Source organism: Vitis vinifera, chromosome 18 (genome assembly GCF_030704535.1).
Source record: "Vitis vinifera cultivar Pinot Noir 40024 chromosome 18, ASM3070453v1".
Lineage (NCBI taxonomy): Eukaryota > Viridiplantae > Streptophyta > Magnoliopsida > Vitales > Vitaceae > Vitis > Vitis vinifera.
Window position 1 is genome coordinate 8,626,365 of NC_081822.1, and position 22,427 is coordinate 8,648,791.

Consider the following 22,427-nt stretch of genomic DNA (forward strand, 5'->3'; position numbering starts at 1 on the left):
CGATGATAATATCCACAAAATTTTCTATTAAAAATTATTATATGAAAATTCCAGGTATAATCCATCCTACCAAAATCCAAAAATCGATTTGAAATTCAACTCCATATGGAAGTTCCTCGCGTAAAATAAAATATCCTCTTAGAATTTCACACTTTTGGTCTCTCAAATGGAATCCTAGAAATCCACTATAGGTGATTTATTTATTTTTTCTTTTTTTTTTTCTTCCCATCCTTTCTCTCTTTCAGTCCACTCTTTTGTACCTTTTCGCTCCATTTTACTTTTTCTTTTCCTTTTTTTTTAATTCTTCACTGTTTCAATCTATTTTTCTATTTATTTATTTATTTATTTTTTCTAATTCTTCACGTCATCGTTTCGGTGGTTTTGACGCCACTTTCAGTTTCAGCCAGTAACATAATGTGCCTATGCTGTGTTAGGTTATATATATATATATATATATATGTAAAAACAACTTTTTTGTTTTTGTTTTGAGTGGTTGTCATGCTTCCACGTGGAGAGATTTACACAGGTTAAATCTCTTTGCATCTGGTACAAGGTGTCACTCTTCCATTTTTTCTTTCTATAGCCTTTCTCAGTTTCAGGCTGAAACTGCAGCCAACATAGCCTCCTCTTCTCGTCTCACCATTTTTTCTTTATTTCACAACTTCTCATCTCTAAATCATTTTGCACTCACCAGATTTTCTTTTCCAAAGGAACTGATAAACCACCTGGTTGAATTTCTTAAACCCTTTTTTCGTATTCATTTTTATATCGGAGGAATCTCAGTTTTTCATTGAATGAATATATACCAATCCGTATTTGAGCTATCCGGAGATACATAGTCAGCCAGGTTTGGAATTACAAGGACAATGCATGACTCAAGCTGCATACTAGGCCCACTCATTGTATGTATATATATTTATGGTAGAGACAAAGTTATCTGCAATCATACTCGGTAGAGACAAAGTTTGTTTGCAATTCTGCCTGTTTCCAGTTGTAGCCTTGATACTTTTGGACAATTTATAATTAATATGGTTGTTGTACGTTTTGTCAAAATATTGTTTCATTACAGGGCATCTCTGGATGTTTAATGTAGCCGAGCTCCTCCAAACAAGTTCACTGCATTTGACTATAAACTGGCATTAGCCGCCAACGAGCCCCACTTCATTAACCTTTAATCAACCAGAATTAAAAGCTGCAGTTCTTATACACGAGTATGCAGGGATTAGGAATATTCCCTTCTTTTAATTACAAGTTCAGTGCTATCGTTGATGATATTATTGTTTCAAGAAGCAGACAGAAGATTTGTTCCGAAGAGACAATATGCAGATTTTTTTTTATATATATATAAATAGCATTATTTTATCGTAGGAGTTACTTGAAACTGGGCAGTAGTGTTAACCAAATTATGCATACACAAGAAAAAAAAAAAAGAGATTTTTAACGTGATTGATGATGAATATGATTCCTATTGATATATCCACGACTCTCACCCTCTTTTTAATTACAACCGCACGTTCTATTTTTGTTTTTTACATAAAATCCAAAGTTATAAAAAAGGTTAAAATACAATAGGAACAAACCTGTCATTTGAATATATGTGAAAAAATTCCAGGGAGCTGGACCATATCCTCGACAAAGCGGAAGAAGACTCATTCAGCCTTCGCAATCCAAAGGACCACTAGCTCCGCTGCCAAGCTCAATTATTCAATCAGCTGGGACAGGCCCTGGCGGTAGAATTTTCTTATTTCTTTTGATATTTGTCTGTTTTTTAAGGCTCTCGTCATTGTCTTTCATAACTTGACGACACTAGTGATCATCATATAACTAGGTATCAGCGCCCATATGGACTCCATTCAAGTGAAAGAACCATGGGGTTTGATAATGTGGTACATCGTCTCTACTTGATATTCATTGCATGGATTTCGTTTACTCTCCATTTCAGATCAGCGTCAGGAGAGAGGTCCACGTATATCATCCACATGGACAAGTCTCTCATGCCTAGGGCTTTTGCTACCCATCACCACTGGTACGCCTCCACCGTCGATTCCCTCACGACGGCTGCTTCCACAAGATCCAACGCCGTTCAATCCACGCCCAAGCTTATCTACACTTATGATCATGTACTTCATGGTTTTTGCGCAGTTCTATCCAAAGATGAGCTGGAGAAGTTACGTAAGTCAACCGCAGGGTTTGTCTCAGCGTACAGTGACAGGACTGTCACACTTGACACCACCCACACTCTTGAGTTTCTCAAACTCAACCAAATCTCGGGTCTATGGCCGGCGTCGGATTTCGGAAAAGACGTCATTGTTGGCGTTATCGACACCGGAGTCTGGCCCGAGAGCGCTAGCTTTAAAGATGATGGCATGACCCAAATTCCAGCAAGGTGGAAGGGAACGTGTGAAGAAGGACAAGAGTTCAACTCTTCCATGTGTAACCGAAAGCTGATTGGAGCTAGATACTTCAATAAGGGTGTGATAGCTGCAAATCCAGGTGTTAATCTAACGATGAACTCAGCTAGGGACACACAAGGTCATGGGACTCATACTTCGTCCACAGCTGCTGGGAATTACGTGGAAGGCGTGTCCTACTTTGGGTATGCCAAGGGAACTGCAAGAGGAGTTGCGCCCGGAGCCAGGGTGGCCATGTATAAGGCCCTTTGGGATGAAGGCGAATACGCTTCCGATGTTCTTGCTGGTATGGATCAAGCTGTCGCGGATGGTGTTGATGTGATTTCCATTTCCATGGGATTTGATCTAGTGCCATTGTATAAGGATCCTATAGCTATAGCTTCATTTGCTGCCATGGAGAAGGGTGTGTTAGTTTCATCTTCAGCTGGGAATGAAGGCCCATCTCTTGGGACGTTACACAATGGAATCCCATGGGTGTTGACCGTCGCAGCGGGTACCATTGATCGTTCATTCGCCGGCACTTTGACTCTTGGTAATGGGTTAACCATCACAGGATGGACCATGTTTCCTGCAAGTGCTTTGGTCCAAGATCTACCTCTTGTTTATAACAAGACTTTGTCTGCCTGCAATTCATCAGCACTGTTGTCTGGAGCACCTTATGCCGTCGTTATATGCGACAAGGTAGGACTTATTTATGAACAATTATATCAGATTGCTGCGTCAAAGGTTGGAGCGGCTATAATTATTTCCGACGACCCCGAATTATTCGAGTTAGGTGGTGTACCTTGGCCTGTTGTGATGATCAGCCCCAAGTATGCAAAGGCTGTGGTTGATTATGCCAAAACTGCTCATAAACCTACAGCCACCATGAGGTTCCAACAGACCCTCCTGGATACAAAGCCTGCGCCAGCCGTTGCTTCTTACACATCGAGAGGTCCTTCCCGCAGCTATCCTGGTATCTTGAAGCCGGACGTGATGGCACCAGGGTCATTGGTTTTGGCTGCTTGGATTCCAAATTCTGAGGCTGCAATAATTGGAAGTTTGTCGTTGTCCAGTGATTACAATATGATTTCCGGGACATCCATGGCCTGTCCACATGCTTCTGGCGTGGCTGCACTGCTGAGAGGAGCACACCCGGAATGGAGCGTGGCTGCTATTCGGTCCGCCATGGTGACCACAGCAAACCCATACGATAATACTTTTAATTACATACGGGATAACGGATTAAGTTTCGAAATTGCTTCTCCTCTCGCCATGGGAGCCGGCCAAATTGATCCGAACAGAGCACTTGACCCAGGTCTAATATACGATGCAACTCCACAAGACTACGTCAATCTCCTCTGCTCCATGAATTTCACCACCAAGCAAATCTTAACCATCACCAGATCAAACACTTACACTTGCTCCAACTCATCTCCAGACCTGAATTACCCATCCTTTATCGCTCTATACAACAACAAATCAACGACATTCGTCCAGAAATTCCAGAGAACTGTGACGAATGTGGGAGATAAAGCAGCAAGTTATAAGGCTATGGTGACAGCACCGAAGGGCTCAAAAGTCATGATCTCACCGGCAACGCTGGCCTTCGAGAACAAGTATGAAAAGCTGGACTACACTCTGACTATAAAGTATAAGAGTCACAAGGATGGCAAGGTCTCGTTTGGCTCGCTTACATGGGTTGAAGATGATGGAAAACATACTGTGAGGAGTCCTATAGTGGTATCGCAAGTGGTGACACCATGGTAAAAGCTTTCGATCACAGACTAGCTAGTTTGGGATTAGGTCATGTTCCTGTTTCATGTGAACTTCGTTCATCTGAATAAAATATGGGACCCGCGTAACAAAGAATATCTGCAAAAGTATTGAGTTCCAAATATTTAATTATAAATCTCGTATCACTTTTTATTAAGAATATAACGTATAACGTATAACGAGTGGACTTATAAATTATGGAGTGGAGCGATACGTGCGTTGGCCGATACTTCCAAGGATGAGTAGCACGAGTTTTGGGGTAAAATAGCCATTTCATGTAAAAAGATATTAGTCTTTTATAAAATTTATATTCAAATTAGTCTTTTTATTACTATATAGGAGTCATATCTTAATTTATTTTTTTTTTCAAAATTTAAATTGAAGCCTCGATTAAGATTGAGACTTTATTTTTGAACTGAAGCCTTAATCGGTAACTAAGGATTCAGTTATTTTATTTTTTTACTTTAAAATTTAATTAAAAATATTAAATTTTAAATTATTAGTGAAATTAAAAAAATACTTTAATAATAAAAATTTATATATTTGAACTTAAAAATCTAATATTACTTCAATAAAGACAATTTGATAAATATAATAAATAAATATTTTATTTATCAATTAATTAATAATCTTAAAATAATAAAATTATATGACATATAAATAAAATATAAAATTATATAATTTATTAATTTAAGTTATATCACATGTAATATTAGGGAGGGGTATTTTTTCCATTATATAAATGTTTAATAAGTATTTTTTTGTGACTTTGATGAAACTACTAAAAATTACATTTTGTAATAGACTTTTGCTAATTAATTTTACTAACTAATTTCAAAATGTATCTTCAAGACGAATATATTGTGTGTACAAATAATAGATTTTTTTTAGGTTAAATTATAAATATATGCTTTAAAACAATAAAAAAAAAATCTATATATAGAAACTTAAGAATAAACTATTATTTCAATAAAGAAAAATTTGCCAAAATACAAATAAATTAATATATTAAAACTAGAACAAATTAAATATCTTAAATTAATAAATTATATAATTTATATCTTATTTAGATTTCATATAACTTTATTATTTTAAGATTATTAATTTATCAATAAATAAAATATTTATTTATTATTATATTTATTAATTTATCTTTATTGAAGTAATATTAGATCTTTAAGTTTAAATATATAAATTTTTATTATTAAAATATATTTTTTAATTTCAATAATAATTTATAATTTAATATTTTTAATTAAATTTTAAAGTAAAAAAAAATAACTAAACTCTCAATTGCCAATTGAGACTTTAGTTAAAAAATGAAGTCTCGTTAGCAACTAAGACTTTAGTTCAAAATTGAAGCCTCAGTTGACAAAACTGAGGCTTCAACTTAATTTTAAAAAGAAAAAAATATATATATATGACATGGCTCTTATGGGGCAATAAAAAGGTAATTTGAACATAAATTTGGTAAGGGGGCTAAAACTGAAAGGGGTATTTTGTCCCAAAACTCACACCTACGGAAGTTCTAATTGGAGAATTATTTATGACCGTTGATTGAAACTTGAAAGAGAAATTGGTAAAAGACATCCAAGTCAACATCGTGCACATATGGGTGCCATGTTCACATGGTAGGGGCAGTGTCTCTTCCATCACTTCACATTAATTAATATGGTCCACTTACCAGAAAACGTTGTTTTCACCTATGGAATCAAAGCATTAAAATCATAAATAATTTTAGTGTTGATTGTTGACAGACTTGAATACCAACTTATCTCACACCACAATTTGATAACTAGGCGGCAATAAACATCCCACCCATCACTCCCTGATTGTGATTTGTAGTTAAAATTTGAGTACGAATTCAGACAAACAATATCATTGGTAATATTTAGATTAACCCCTCTCCATATAAATAACGGCTTGTAATTTATGGCCTTTTGTTGTTTGCATCGCAAGAAATCATGTGAATATGCCAAATTGTCCATGATTTGTGACATTAATAGGGTTGGATACATATATATATATATATATATATATATATATATATATATATAAATACATATATTGACAAAAATATCAAAATGTATCGACGATATATCGTTGATATATCGTGTATTGGAGGGTTTCGATACGATATTTCATGAGGATTTATCGAAAAGGCAAAAAATTGGGAAATATTGCCAATATATCAGCGATATATTGGCCCACAATGATAAATTGACGATTTTATCAATTAATCGCCGCTCATGTGGAAAAATCGTTGCCCTTTTGAGTGTGATCTGACGACCCAAATCATGCCCGCGTCCAATGGTCATGGTGGTAGTCCATCCAACGCCCCAAATTGAATCTGGGTTTGATCTAATGGTTGAGATGATATTTCAACAGTTATTTCACGATCCAACGATTAGATTTCACCCAGATTTTGATCTAACAACCAAAATTGTTTTTCAATGGTAAAATCATCTTTCAACAACTATTTTGGCCCAAAATTTTCCCATAAATAGCTCATTTTGCATCCATTTCATCCACATTTGATTTCATTCTTCATTTGATCTCTCATTGCTCATAATTTTTCTAAGGTTGCTCAATTATTCAATTATTTTAAGGTATGTTTGTTTTCAATTGTAATTAATTAATGTATTTTCAATTAATTAGTATATTTGCAATATGGATGATTTAATGTTATTTTTACATTTAATTATAATTAATTTGTATATTTTCATTGAATTAACTTAGGTTAATTTGATTATTTAATTATAGATGGATATGTTTATTTTAGATGATTATTTAATTTTATTTTCACATTCAATCTAGTTAGAATTAGATTTAAGTAGTTAATTTGAATCTAGTTATAATTAGATTCAACTAGTTTATTTCACATTTAATTATATGATTATTGTGATTTATTTTTACATTCAATTATGGTTAATTTGTATATTTAGTAAATTTTTCATAGATTTAAATTTACATTCAATAAATTTTTCATATTAAATGATTATTTAATTTTATTTTCACATTCAATTATAATTAATTAGTATATTTTGTAGATTTCTCATAGATTTAGATTTAGTAAACTAATTTAGCTAAATTATTTAATTAATTTAGCTATTAGAATAAATTAGTATATTTGGAATATGTTCATTTTACATGATTATTTAATTTTATTTTCACATTCAATTGCAACATGTTAAATTTAAGTGTTTACTTAATTTTTGTTTACATTGAAATCACATTCAAGTGTTTTTTTTTTTGCAATCGATTTAGCATGGCTAGTGGAAGTGGAGGTGGTCCTCCCATGCTAGAGCGAGATCCAGCTTGGAAGTATTGTTCACCAATAAAAGGGAACAGAAATGGGACAATTTGTAATTTTTATGGGTTGTTAATAAAAAATGGAGGCATCACGTGATTCAAGTTCTATTTAATGCATAACGACTTGCATAACAATACCAAAAAAGTGTCCTAGAGTGCCTCCCGAAGTGAAAGAAGAGATACGATCGATAGTGCATAACACAACTAAAGCAAAAGTAAAGAAAATTGTAGATATTCAAGAGATTTGTGCTCAATTATGTGGCACAATGGGGGCCAGTGATACACCTCTAATTGATGAAGATGATGATGATAATAAAGATGTTGATGATCAAGATGTGTATATGTATCCAACAGATATGCACCCGGATGAGCGGGAAGCATATCGATCTGCAATTCGTGCCTCGAAAGCGATAGAATGGGAGCGTCAACAATATGAGAACATTGTAGGAAGCAAATGTAAAACAAGGGAGTCTTCACGACCTACTGGTACACCAACGACGATGCGGAAATCACAAAGTATGCGACATTTGAACCAATCACCCCCTACTGTCCCTTTGCTCTACAAGTCTTCTACAACAAGACAAAAAAAAAAAAAAAATCAAAGATATATTTAATTTTTGAATTACTAATTTTTGAATTGTTATATTGTTTCAGACTTTTAGTAAGTATAGTATTTTGTGACATGTTTTAAATATTTATTAATATGAATTGCAAGAATGAGAATCAAATCTCCATCTCCATATGAAATAAAGAACAAGTACTTGAAAATGGAGTACAAAGGGACCACAATAATATCAGACATGACCCATGAAATTAAGTATTATTAATTTCATGGTTTATTCAAAAGGGACCACAATGTTCCTTAAATCAGTCGATGTATTGAACAATATCTAAGACCACAAGTATATATACAAGCTATTGAAGTCTGTTATCAAAGAAGTTGGTCAAGAAAATGTGGTCCAAATTGTCACAAATAACGGGTCGGTGTTCGTGAAAGCAGGAAAACTGTTGATGAAGAAGTTTGACTTATATTGGACTTCGTGTGCAGCACATTGCATCGACTTAATCTTTAAAGACATTGACAAAAGACCCAATGTTACAAATGTGATAAGCAATGCTCGTAAGATAACCAACTTCATTTACAACCATGGTTGATTACTTACAGAAATGAAAAAGTATTGTGGTGGAGACATTGTTTGACTAAGAGCTATAAGGTTTGTTATCAATTATGTTGCTCTTGATAGTCTTCTTAAAAAAAAGGGCTAATTTGAAAAGATTGTTTATGAGTGATGAATGAGCACAACACAAGCTTATAGGACAAAAATTGGACGAGATTTGGAGTAATTAATGTTTGACCATGCGTATTGGGACAAAGTGACAAATATAATTTCATTATATGAGTCATTATATTTGGTGCTTCGACTTTTGGATTCTGAAGTTGGTCCCGCAATGACGTTTGAGGACAAGCTTATGCAAGTGATGAAAGAGAACCTTATTCGTCAAGAAACTAGAGATTGAATCTTCAAAATAATAAAAAAATCGTTGAGAGAAAACACTAAGACATCCACTTCATGCAGCAGGTACTTAAGTATTATCTATCTTTATAAGTTTTTACTCTTAATTTATTTAATTTTCTCTAAAAAAATAATAAATCTACTTAATTTTATTGTAGCATACTTCTTGAATCCAAGATTTCAATATTGGCGTGGAGTTGGTAGTGATTCGAAACTACTTCAAGCGGTCTATGAAGTTTATGCAAAATTAGACTCAGCTACTGAATCGCTTGGTCAATTTGAAAATGAGGTAAATAAAAAACTGTTATTTTTGTCAATTTAATAAAACAATAATTTCGTTCACCAATTCATTTGAACGTTTACTAACAAATATGATATTAACAAATTAAATGTTGAATACACAGCTTGTGTTTTTTTTAAATGTAAAAAGAGGATTCGGTGATCGAGCAGTGGTTGCAACGACGCAAGGTTAACCATGGTGCCCAGTGAGTATTTATAGGAAAAAACTTATTATCATTATTGTAAATTCACCACATAAGTATTTATATAATTATGAAATTGATTGCAATTGAATGGTGGTTCATGTATGGGAATCAAACACCTACATTAAGAAAGTTAGTCATCAAAGTTCTCTCACAAACTACGTCATCTTCTGTTTGTGAGAGAAATTGGAGTATGTTCTCTCTCATCCACACAAAGCAACGAAATCATTTGGCTTACCCTCGACTGGAGCAATTAGTTTTTTGTTACTATAATATGAGGCTAAAGTTATGCGATATGGGGACAGAAAATGATCGAGTTGCTAAAAAGGATTACCTTAATCTTTTTGACATTTTAGCTGAGGTGGGTGAAAAAGAAGATAATTAGTTGTTCCAATGGGTTAAACCTATACAATTGGATGATGAAGTTGGAAATCCTGATCCACGAATTACCGCTCATGCTCGAGAATTTGGAGTTAATGTTGAACGTGTATTGTCTGAAAAAGTTCACTCTGAAAGTTTTAGTAAAGATACTAAGAATTTATTTCAGGTAGCATTGAATTTCCACCAAGAGGTTGACTCCACAAGTGTTGGCCACAGCAGTTGACCTAGTGCTATAGGTACTTCTGCTTCTGGTTATGATGGTTCAAGAGGTGGAACTGATGATGAAGGTGATAAAGTGGGAGGAGATATTTGAGAACATCAACAAAGTCAATATCCAATGAACTAATTTACCTGTGAAAATGATTTCACCCACTACACACAGGATGAAGACCATGGCTCTAGAAGAGCTGGTCCAAGCATAAGAGTTATTGGAAGCGTTGTAGAGGAAGAAAATGAACGATGAAAACATATAACGAGGAGTTACTTTTAGGGAGTTTTGAATCTATGAGTATAGGGACTCAATTTAGTGACTCCTCGAATGAGGCTAACGTCTACCCTCCTCCTGTAATGAATTAGGCCAATCTTCAAGTTCAATCGATGAAGAGTATAATATGTCGAGTTACTCCCCTTCCACACAAATGTCATATGAAGTTTCGTATAAAATGGAACTAGGATTTGACATTAACACATGTGTGAACCTTGAGCATCTTATCCATGTAGAAGCAATAGGCAAAACTTAAGAGATATATGCATGGTATGTTGGTACCAATATTGTCTCCAACAGCAAGACAAAGTTTTTTCATCTACTAATTCCATCGAACCACATTGATCCTCATTTTGGTACTAAAGGAACATTGCAATGTAATGTGTACAAATTATTGATATTTGATTAAATGAAGTATTTTATGTAACTTCATAATGAGTGCATAATTACAAAATTAACATTTCTTATCGATCGACATGATATAATTACATCTAATTAATATCACAAATTATATCATATGTATATCAGATTTTTCAATAAAATAATTTTAAAATGTTTATTATACTTTTAATTACAAGGAATACCTCAATGAAAGCCGAACCCCTCGTCGGCCGGTAAGCAATCTACATCCACATCGAAAGTCTAAAGACTAGGCCGGAGAGCCTTCTCCCATGTAAAGAGATTCATCCTAACATCAAAATACCATATCGAATGAAAGACATTATGTAGGATACTTATCCAAAAGTTTTCTCAACTCAATCATATATGATGAAATCATCAAAGATTTGACCATATATATATATATATGAATTCAGTCTAGTGATTACCATCCAATTCTAGAGCACGGCTGTCATAACAACGCTGGATTTAAATCCATATACCATATCGAATTTGCGGAACATATGAATTCAGTCTAGTGATTACCAACCAATTCTGGAGCTCGGCTGTCATAACAACGCTGGATTTAAATCCATATACCATATCGAATTTGCGGCACTCTGCTCTATTTTTGGCCCAGCTGGGCTCACAAACCTCTGTCCATGTGTCCAACGAATATGCATTTTTTCCCCCACCTAGTCAATTCTTTACCTAGTAAATATCAACCATCAAAACATCAAAGTTGGAAGAGACAAAAGACATTATTATTTTTTTTTTTTCATTGTAGAGATCCAAAATAATTAATATGCAATTTAACGAAGCATACTGGATTACTTGTCAATGGAATCAGAGGTCCGGCATGACCTCTCCTTATTTCTTTTGTACTTAATTTGATTTTTTTTTTCCGCCAACTCCCGATATCCTCCTCAGTGCAGTATATAATCAGCGGTCACACGGACTCCCCGCAATCAATTCAGTTTTAAAGAAAAGATGAGGTGTGAATCGTTTGATAAGGTGGTTCATCGTCTCCACTTGATCCTCCTGACATGGATTTTGTTGACTATTCAAGCTAGATCAATGTCAGGAGAGAGGTCTACGTATATCATCCACATGGACAAGTCTGTGATGCCCAAGGTTTTCGCAACCCATCACCACTGGTACTCCTCCATCCTTCATGCTATAAAGACTGACACTCCCACAACATCCGCCGGCCTTCAGTCCACTGCCCGGCTTATCTATACTTATGATCACGCTCTCCATGGCTTCAGCGCTCTTCTATCTTCACAAGAGTTGGAGAGTTTACGTGAATCCCCAGGGTTCGTTTCAGCTTACCGTGACAGGGCAGTCACACTTGACACCACCCACACTTTTGAATTTCTCAAACTCAACCCTGTCACTGGTCTATGGCCTGCATCGGACTATGGCGAAGACGTCATCGTTGGCGTTATTGACAGCGGTGTCTGGCCGGAGAGCCCCAGCTTCAAAGATGACGGTATGACCCAAATTCCTGCAAGGTGGAAGGGTACATGTGAGGAAGGTGAAGACTTCAATTCTTCCATGTGTAACCGAAAGCTCATTGGAGCTAGATCATTCATTAAGGGTCTGATAGCGGCAAATCCTGGCATTCACGTAACAATGAACTCGCCTAGGGACTCATTTGGGCATGGGACTCATACTTCGTCCACCGTTGCTGGGAATTATGTGGAAGGTGCATCCTACTTTGGTTATGCCACGGGAACTGCAAGAGGGGTTGCGCCCAGAGCCAGGGTGGCCATGTATAAGGTCGCCGGCGAAGAAGGGCTCACTTCTGATGTAATCGCTGGTATTGATCAAGCCATCGCTGATGGCGTTGATGTGATTTCTATTTCCATGGGATTTGATTATGTGCCATTGTATGAAGATCCAATAGCTATAGCTTCATTTGCTGCTATGGAGAAGGGCGTATTAGTTTCATGTTCTGCAGGGAATGCTGGCCCACTTCCTCTTGGGACATTACATAATGGAATACCATGGATCTTGACAGTCGCAGCCGGTACTATAGACCGTTCATTCACTGGAACTTTGACTCTTGGAAATGGGTTAACCATTACTGGATGGACCATGTTTCCTGCAAGTGCTGTTGTTCAAAACCTTCCTCTTATTTACGACAAGACTTTATCTGCGTGCAATTCATCAGAGTTGTTATCTGGCGCACCTTATGGCATCATCATATGCCACAACACCGGATATATCTATGGTCAATTGGGTGCGATCTCTGAGTCAGAAGTTGAAGCTGCTATATTTATTTCCGATGATCCCAAATTATTCGAGTTGGGCGGTCTAGACTGGCCTGGCGTGGTGATTAGCCCGAAAGATGCGCCGGCTCTGATTGATTATGCAAAAACTGGTAATAAACCAAGAGCCACCATGACATTCCAACAGACCATTGTGAATACAAAACCTGCACCTGCAGTTGCTTTTTACACGTCAAGAGGTCCTTCACCCAGCTGTCCTACCATCTTGAAGCCGGACGTAATGGCACCTGGGTCACTGGTTTTGGCTGCTTGGGTTCCAAATCGTGAGACAGCAAGAATTGGGACAGGTTTGTCCTTGTCCAGTGACTACACCATGGTCTCCGGCACATCCATGGCTTGTCCGCATGCGTCTGGTGTGGCTGCGCTCCTCAGAGGTGCACACCCGGAGTGGAGTGTAGCAGCTATCCGGTCAGCCATTGTGACCACAGCAAACCCATATGATAACACTTTTAATCATATTCGGGACAACGGTTTGAATTTCACAATTGCTTCTCCTCTGGCAATGGGAGCTGGCCAAATTGATCCAAACGGAGCACTTGACCCAGGTCTAGTATACGATGCAACCCCACAAGACTACGTCAACCTCCTCTGCTCCATGAACTTCACCAAAAAGCAAATCTTAACCATTACTAGATCAAACACTTACACTTGCCCCAAAACATCTCCAGACTTGAATTACCCATCATTCATTGCTCTGTACAGCCAAAATGACAACAAATCAACAACAGTGGTTCAGAAATTTCAAAGAACTGTAACGAATGTAGGAGATGGCACAGCAACTTATCACGCTACAGTGATAGCTCCTAGAGGCTCCAAGGTCACAGTCTCACCGACGACTCTAGTCTTTGAGAAGAAGTATGAGAAGCAGAGTTACACTATGAGTATAAAGTATAAGAGCGACAAGGACGGGAAGATTTCCTTTGGTTGGTTGACATGGATCGAAGACGATGGAGAACACACAGTGAGGAGCCCGATAGTGGTTTCACCGCTGGTGGTGAACCACCGGTAAACATGCTATTCATCTGGACAAAATGTCCGAACCTGCAGCGATTAATGCAATTGTACCGTGTATTCCTGAGTTTGGAATAGTTGAATAAATAGAATAAATGAAACGAGGGGAATCTTTATGACTCTATGCCCACTCAACTTCTTGCATTTCTCACAATCTGGTTATAATAAAAATTTATTATACCCAATTTACCAAATCAAAATAATACTACTAGGAGAAGCCTTGTGGAGTTTCGGACCAAATTTTTAGGCTCAAGGTCAACCGCTTTGCCGAGGTCATCTCACACGCAGTTTATGCCTTTCATTCATTTCCAAAGAGAATGACAATGGGAAGCAAAACATCATACGAATGATTGAAAAACTTGAAATCCTGCTGATTGGCCATACATTTGGGCCAATTGAGAAGCAAATCTATGCCCACATCAAGGTTCTTATTTGTTACCTTATGTACTAGAGATTTCCTTTAAAAATAAGTTATTTGAAAAATAAATGTAAAATTCAGAATTTTTTTGTTTTGCCCTCGGAAAAAGATGAGTAGATATTTTATTTTTATAATTTTAATCATACACGGGATAGCGGTTTAAATTTCAAAATTGCTTCTCCCCTGGCCAAGGGAGCCCGCCAAATTGATCAGAACCGACCACTTCATCCAGGCCTAATATACAATGCAACTCCACAAAACTACGTCAATCTCCTCTACTCCATGAATTTCACCAACAAGCAAATCTGAACCATTACTTGATCAAACACTTACGCTTGCTCCAATCCATCTCCAGACCTGAAGAACTCTATACAACAATACACCATGCAACGACATTTGTTTATAAATTTAGCATTAAAAATTATTTTTATATATTTAATAAATAAAAATACTATAAAGTTTATGATGTTAAATATGAAAGCAAAAATGAACTAAATTAAGAATGAACTCTGTCCCTTGAATTAGATCTCTTTAATCTTCTAACTCTAAATTAAATTCCAGCCTTCACGTGATTTAAAATTAACAATTCTGAGGACTTAGTCCCAGGTTTCAAATCCCTGTTATTACGCCAGTAGGCTGAATCTCTTTTATGCCTTTGTTGATTGCCAATTAAGTACTTTAATAATTACGCAAATACACGATGACCAGTTCGTTTCATCATTCCCCTTTTGATCAAGAGGAATAGTGACTTCAGTGTTCTTGTACTCCATGAAAATGCTTGATTCAGTTTAATTTGGAAATTCGAACTTTTTCCGTTCCCAATTCCACTACATTTTCGGTTTTTTTGTTTTTTTTTCTTATACTGTTACTAGAAGAGGGTTGAATGTGGCCCATTATTGAACAAATTATAGAGTTCAGGTTCCGGCCATTTCTTCTACCCTTCTTGTTAGGAAGTATCCCAAATTTTTAATTAGTATAGATTCTTTTGTTGTAAAAAATATTTTATAAAATATTTATAGATTGATATATTATTATAAGATTAGACTTCCACGTACAATAAAAAAAATTGTTGAAAATATCTCTATAAATATTTTAGATAATGACAAGAAAGAGTTATAAAATGGAGATAGGTCTATAAAAACTATACGAGGTAGATTGAGATATGATTAATCTATAAAGACTAAGAGGTAGATAGAGATATAAGGAAGAACAAAAAATAAATAAAAAGGCTCGTTGTAGGGTATGGATACGAAAAGTGGGGAAACATAAACTGTTTTTTAAACTCAATAGTTGTATCTGGTTATGTCATTTGTCTTCTATAATGTTCTTTATTGCATAGTGAAATGTTTCTCTCTCACTCGTGGATGTATGTATGATTGTTGGAACCACGATAAAACCTCGTATACCATTTATGTTGATTATTTTATTTTTGTAGTCTAGATTAACCATGTTTGCATCAAAGTTTCCACCGACATAACACCTGTTCTTTTCAAGACTCTCCTTGTCTTGTTTCAGAGGGCTCAGAGTGCCCTCTGACTTGGGGACTTTTATAGTGAAAGCTTAAAATCTTCACAAATTAGACTCATAATCAATCACATTTTCTAAAACTTGAATATTATGGGATAATGGAGATTCCATTAATTGGATGATGATAGTTTTACAATCACTCACATGGCCCTTCTTATTTCTGTCCTCAGAAAAGAATGTATCTGGTGTTAAATTGTTTGTACGCTACCAGTGGGGCACATGGTGGGCTCAATGGCAAGCATTCAATTTTCTTTTGTCCTAAGGTACTTATAAGCCAAAGTGCTCCACGCCATGACCAAGATCATCGCTCTAGTGGCCATATCAGGTTTCTTTGTTAACGTACACGAAACGACGTGAGAGAAGATGAAAGCAAATGTACAAGTATTTGATTTGCATAAAGTTTGACGATGGCGATGAATATGTGCGTTTCTGATAATATAATGATATCAGTTTGATTTATTGTCATGTTATACCCGATAAACCAACCGTAAATGCACGATAATTGGGCTGCACATCGTAAGGCTGTACATGCATGTAGATTTCTATTAGAAAGCTTTCACTCTATAGCACCTATCCCGTTGGCTGTAATGCTACATATGCTGTCTCCATTCCCTAATTCAGCAATCTAGATTCCAAGATCTGGGCCTAAGGGTAAATGAAGGGTTCGGATGAAATCTCTAAAGTGGAGATTGTCAGTGGCATCAACTTCATTGCAGCTTGTGTGACAGCAAAGGTGGATGGATAAATGGGTAGAGTAAAATTTGTTTGGAGTCAACGGCCATGACAACATTGGCACAGAAAGGAAGGCCCCCCTCTATTAGCTGCCATACGAACAAACCGAGCAATGGACAAGTTGGAAAAATCAAATGGAATATCTTTGCCCCCATACCTCAATTCTCTTTATAAAGCCCACCAACTTAATGGTGCTGTTCTAAAATTATCCCTTTCCGTTGCTCTCCTATGGCTACCCATATTCCTTTGTATGTGTGGCTCCTCCTTATCCCTATCTCACACCTCGTTTCCACGTTGGCACAGTCGGACACTTACATTGTCCACATGGACCTATCAGCCATGCCTAAAGCTTTCTCCGGCCATCATAGCTGGTACATGGCTACCCTTGCGTCTGTGTCAGATAATACCGCTGCCACTGCTAACCCTTACTCCTCTTCCTACTCTTCTAAACTTATATACAGCTATACTAATGTAATCCATGGTTTTAGTGCAATCCTTTCCCCTTCGGAGCTTGAGGCCCTGAAAAGCTTCCCGGGCTATATTTCTTCATTTCCAGATCTTCCTGTTAAAGCTGATACAACTCATTCTGCTAAATTTCTTGGCCTGAATTCCAACTCCGGAGCGTGGCCCATGTCAAACTATGGCAAAGATGTCATAATCGGGTTGGTGGACACTGGAATTTGGCCAGAGAGTGAAAGCTTTAACGATGATGGAATGACCGAAATTCCATCTAGATGGAAAGGAGCATGCGAGAGCGGCACCCAGTTCAATTCTTCAATGTGCAACAAGAAGCTGATTGGAGCTCGGTTCTTCAACAAAGGTCTAATTGCCAAACATCCCAATGTGTCCATCTCAATGAATTCAACCCGTGACACCGATGGCCATGGGACCCATACGTCAACAACAGCAGCTGGAAATTATGTAGAGGGTGCGTCGTACTTCGGCTATGGCTCAGGAACTGCTAGCGGCATGGCTCCCCGAGCTCGTGTGGCCATGTACAAGGCCCTGTGGGACGTGGGTGCCGTCGCATCTGATATTATTGCTGCAATTGATCAGGCAATCATAGATGGGGTTGACGTCATGTCCTTGTCACTGGGCTTAGACGGGGTTCTGTTGTATGAAGATCCCATTGCCATAGCCACATTTGCAGCCTTGGAGAAGGATATCTTCGTAGCTACGTCAGCAGGAAACGAGGGGCCTTTTCTTGGAACCTTACACAACGGAATTCCTTGGGTTCTAACTGTTGCTGCCAGCACCATGGACCGCCAATTCAGCGGGATTGTGACCCTCGGGAATGGAGTTTCAGTCATCGGTTCCTCTCTCTATCCTGCAAATTCATCTTTCAGCCAAATCCCAATTGTTTTCATGGGTTCATGCGAGGATTTGACGGAATTGAAGAAAGTTGGCTTTAAGATTGTTGTGTGCCAGGACCAGAATGACTCCTTAAGCATCCAAGTTGATAATGCCAACACTGCGAGAGTGGCGGGAGGAGTCTTCATAACAGATTACCCCGACATAGAATTCTTCATGCAAAGCTCTTTTCCAGCCACTTTTGTCAACCCTGAAAACGGAAAAGTTGTTATGGACTACATAAAGACTAGCTCTGAGCCAAAAGCAAGTATAGAATTTTCAAAAACAATTCTTGGTGCCAAACGCGCACCAAGAATGGCTACCTACAGCTCCAGAGGGCCGTCTCCAAGCTGCCCAGTGGTCTTGAAGCCCGACCTTACTGCCCCCGGCGCATTAATCTTGGCGTCATGGCCAAAAATTAACCCAGTGGCTGATGTGAATTCGCGGTTACTTTATAGTGAATTCAATCTATTGTCGGGGACATCTATGGCGTGCCCCCATGCAGCAGGAGTAGGGGCACTTCTGAAGGGTGCACACCCTGAATGGAGCCCCGCAGCCATCCGGTCAGCCATGATGACCACTTCTGATTCACTGGATAATACACTCAACCCCATCAAAGGCATTGGCGACGATAACCAACCAGCCAGTCCCCTAGCCATGGGATCTGGCCATATCAATCCCAACAAGGCTCTTGACCCAGGATTCATCTATGACGTGAATCTTGAAGACCATATAAATCTCCTCTGTGCATTGAATTACTCCACCAAGCAAATCCAAATTATCACAAGGTCATCTTCCTACACTTGCTCCGACCCCTCCTTGGATCTCAACTACCCGTCTTTCATTGCCTCCTTTGATGCAAATGATTCCAGATCAGATTCTAAAACCGTGCAAGAATTTAGAAGAACAGTGACTAACGTCGGGGAAGCAATGTCGACTTACAACGCTAAGCTGACAGGCATGGACGGATTTCAGGTGAGCGTGGTGCCTGACAAATTGGTTTTCAAAGACAAGTACCAGAAGCTAAGCTACAAGCTGAGGATAGAAGGCCCCAGTCTGATGAAAGAGACGGTAGCCTTCGGTTCACTGAGCTGGGTGGATGTTGAAGCTAAACATGTGGTCAGAAGCCCCATAGTGGCCACAAGGCTGAGCTTAGTAGCTCTGTGAGAAATCAAGTGCTACTTCTGAATTGTCTGCTTCAGCATGTGATCCTCTCCTTAATTTGTTGAATAAATTTTTATTTCCACTAAACTATAATATGGATTGGTGTTGGAGCTTCCAGTTCACTGGATAGGGTTTCTAGCGGTTGCTGTGAAATTCTTAAACTTTGCGTTACAGGGCGGCTGGGACCATCATAATTTGAGGACAAAGGTTCTGACATGCATGCATATTGAAAATTTCAAAAGTAAAAAATGCAACACACAGATCAAAATAAATAAAATATCCAAGTATTTTTTTACCCAAAGGATAAAAATAATGCAATGTTTCATATTAATATATATATAAATTATACATAAATTTTTTAACATAATAAATTATTTTGCAGGTATAAGCATATATAACAAAATCTCAAAATTAATAAATAATTAAATGCAATAAATTCTTTTCATATTTTAAATTTTGAAATATTTTCCTTGCATGAGGGCAGTCCCCTATATATATTCACACCAAGTTTACCACATTAATATTTTGTTTTAACTTTTTCTCTGTTCAGTAGTGAAAGTTGGTGTTTAAAAATAAATAAATACAATAATATTTTTAGAGTCTTTTCCATGTTTTTTTGAATTTTGATACATTTTTATCCTATTCATTTTTCTTCTAAATTTTTATATGATGGTTTCCAAATTTTTCATAAAATCTAACCAATAAATCTTTTTACATAGAAGCTTAAAACTAGTAGAGACTAACTTTAAAAAGCTAATGGCATTGAAAAATACCTTAAATTTTAAAATTTTAGAAGTGAATTTTTAAAGATCGATATAAGATAAATTCATATTTATTTATAAAAAATTATTATTAATTTTTATTTTAAAACATTAAAAAAAAATTGTATGTAAATTTAAATATTTTCACCATTGCTACTCGCAGGAGCCTTGCTCCACTGCAAGTGTTTATAATACTTCAACAGCTTTATTATATTGAAGAAGATTTTGAAAAATATGCTTCAAATTTCAACATGCTGACTAAAATCGTGGAAATGTAGTGCATTTTGCTGGTCTTTCCCTGCATGTCATGACTCATGACTCATCAGATATACACAAAAGCCCGATGCATCCTTGGTCAAACATAAACACCCATGTCATGAGTTTCCTCGTTCTATCCAGCCAACGCAATCTAATAAATTAAAAGCTCGATTTAGTTTTCCCATTCTGGTGGCTGTTTCCATACTACACCCAAACGGAAAGATATTTCCAAGGGAAAATTGAAGATTCTTTCTCCTGCTTTTGTGCATTCAATTCTTTTGGTTCCTTCATTGAATGAATAATTTGTTCTCTAGCTCCATGCCAGATTGCATGCCGTGTAGGTAGTCCTACCTTCACAAAATTTTAAAAAGGAAAACTTGTCTTGTAATATACAAAGCCGTAAGCCTGCAATCAGTATCTTTTACCGACTTCCTTTATTTCTTCAATTCAGTTGCTTTTTCACCCCAAAAAAATATATGGGAAATTATCCCCCACCTTGGCTGGCACTTTTACAGTTCAAATTCCCATGGAGCTCTGAAAGAAAATGCATTAATTAAAGGATCACAAGCTTCGCATCCCTGAAAGAGCAGGGGACAAGGGAGTTTGATATAGAGAATCTCAAGGTTTTGCGTGGTGGCTCTCTGCTTTGAGTCGGTGGGTGATTGTGGCGTGTAGGACTGTCATGCAGTCTGGCAAATTTCTCAACGTTTTCGGGTCCATCATTTTTTTTTTTTGGAGGGGTGTTACATATAAATAATCATTTTGTTTGGTTTTCTATTGCCCATCCCGCACTTTCACAAGAAGCACAGAGCTACAGCTTTCATATGTGTCGGTTGAGAAGATGAGACGTACCCTTTTTCCTCTTTTTCGTCTTCCTTTATTTTCGTTTGAATCGGTCAATTGGATGATGCAGCTACTGTTTCCCTTCACGTAACGGCTCCACCGAATGGAAGGTGCTTTTCACGATTAAATTAAAACTTCTCAAAACTGTTCTTCATTTGATTTGAGTGAATCCAAATCTTATCAAAAACGTTTTTAATATTTTTAATATTTAAAAAATTTTATCATTCGAATATTTAAAATATTAAAAACATGTTTTAGAATCACTTTAAAACTGGCTCTTAAATTCTTATAAAAATTAATAATTTAATATAATATTAATTACATTTCTCATATTTAAATCTTTTTTTTAATTTATATATTTCTTTTTTAATCAATTAAACATGAATCAAAGTTCCGTCTATCTCTATATGTACCCTCAATTAATAATGAACTCATAACCCAAACTTTTTTTTATAAATATAAAAAAGATGCGTTTGAGAGATATGAAATGGGAGAGAAGGGATATCATAATCGGGGTTTTGAGTAAGACAACCTTCTTTTCTATTTTTTTTTATTTTTTTTTCAAATTTTAAAAATAAAAAAATGAGAGATGTTAAATTTTTTTATTATTCTGACATAGAGCTAGTTTTTTGTAAAACATCTCCTATGATGTCGTTTATGGTAATAAAGTTTAACCATCAAGTTTTAGAAACTTTTAAAAAAAATTGGTAATTCAACCAATTAAACTCATAAAAGAACTTTCCTTACTTAATTCTATGTGTAACCACCACGAGGATTTGTTATTATTTTGCTTAGTAGCTAAATATTCACCCCACATAATAACCTTCCACTCCACTTCACCATCTAAAAAAGTTAAAAGCAAACCAATCCCTATTTGAGAAGCGCACTAATTATCACTTTAACAATCAGGTCATTCATTCAAAATGTAATCTATGAATAGCCGGAACGGCATGTTCAGAATTAGATTTTGCCATATTGAAATTTATTACTAATTATTTCAAGATCATTATGAATTGAAAGGTTATTTTTCATTACTAAAGATCAAATATATTTTCAAGTTTAAAAACAAATAGTTTTTTGTGTAGAAAACTTCTTTGAAAAATAGTTTCCAAACCTACTCTTAATCTTTCTCTGCTTTATTGTTATTTATATTTTGATTTTTGACAATCAACTAGGGTAGGGATAGCCAACCATTTCCCAGGCCTTAGTCATGGCCAGGGAAAGTCCAGGCCCAATTGCGAAGCCAATTCCACGAGATTCAACAGTCGACCCAACTTTTCTAAAACGGGCAGAAGCTTTGATCAATTTGGTGGGCGGGTGGGCCTGTAAATGAAGTAGTGAAAGAATGAGCA

General features: G+C 36.6%; 2 protein-coding genes across 2 annotated transcripts; both read left to right on the plus strand.

Moving 5' to 3' along the window:
• Positions 1-1,451: 1,451 nt before the first annotated feature.
• Positions 1,452-4,273, plus strand: LOC100248944 (subtilisin-like protease SBT3). The gene has a single exon (XM_002284828.5). It carries the CDS (start codon positions 1,869-1,871, stop codon positions 4,158-4,160), a length of 2,292 nt encoding a protein of 763 aa, XP_002284864.1. The 5' UTR covers positions 1,452-1,868; the 3' UTR covers positions 4,161-4,273.
• Positions 4,274-11,707: 7,434 nt separating this feature from the next.
• Positions 11,708-19,335, plus strand: LOC109121565 (uncharacterized). Its single transcript, XM_019216230.2, has 3 exons — positions 11,708-13,998; positions 15,180-15,206; positions 16,945-19,335. Exons 1-3 carry the CDS (start codon positions 11,708-11,710, stop codon positions 19,214-19,216), a joined length of 4,590 nt encoding a protein of 1,529 aa, XP_019071775.2. The 3' UTR covers positions 19,217-19,335.
• The last annotated feature ends 3,092 nt before the right edge of the window (positions 19,336-22,427 follow it).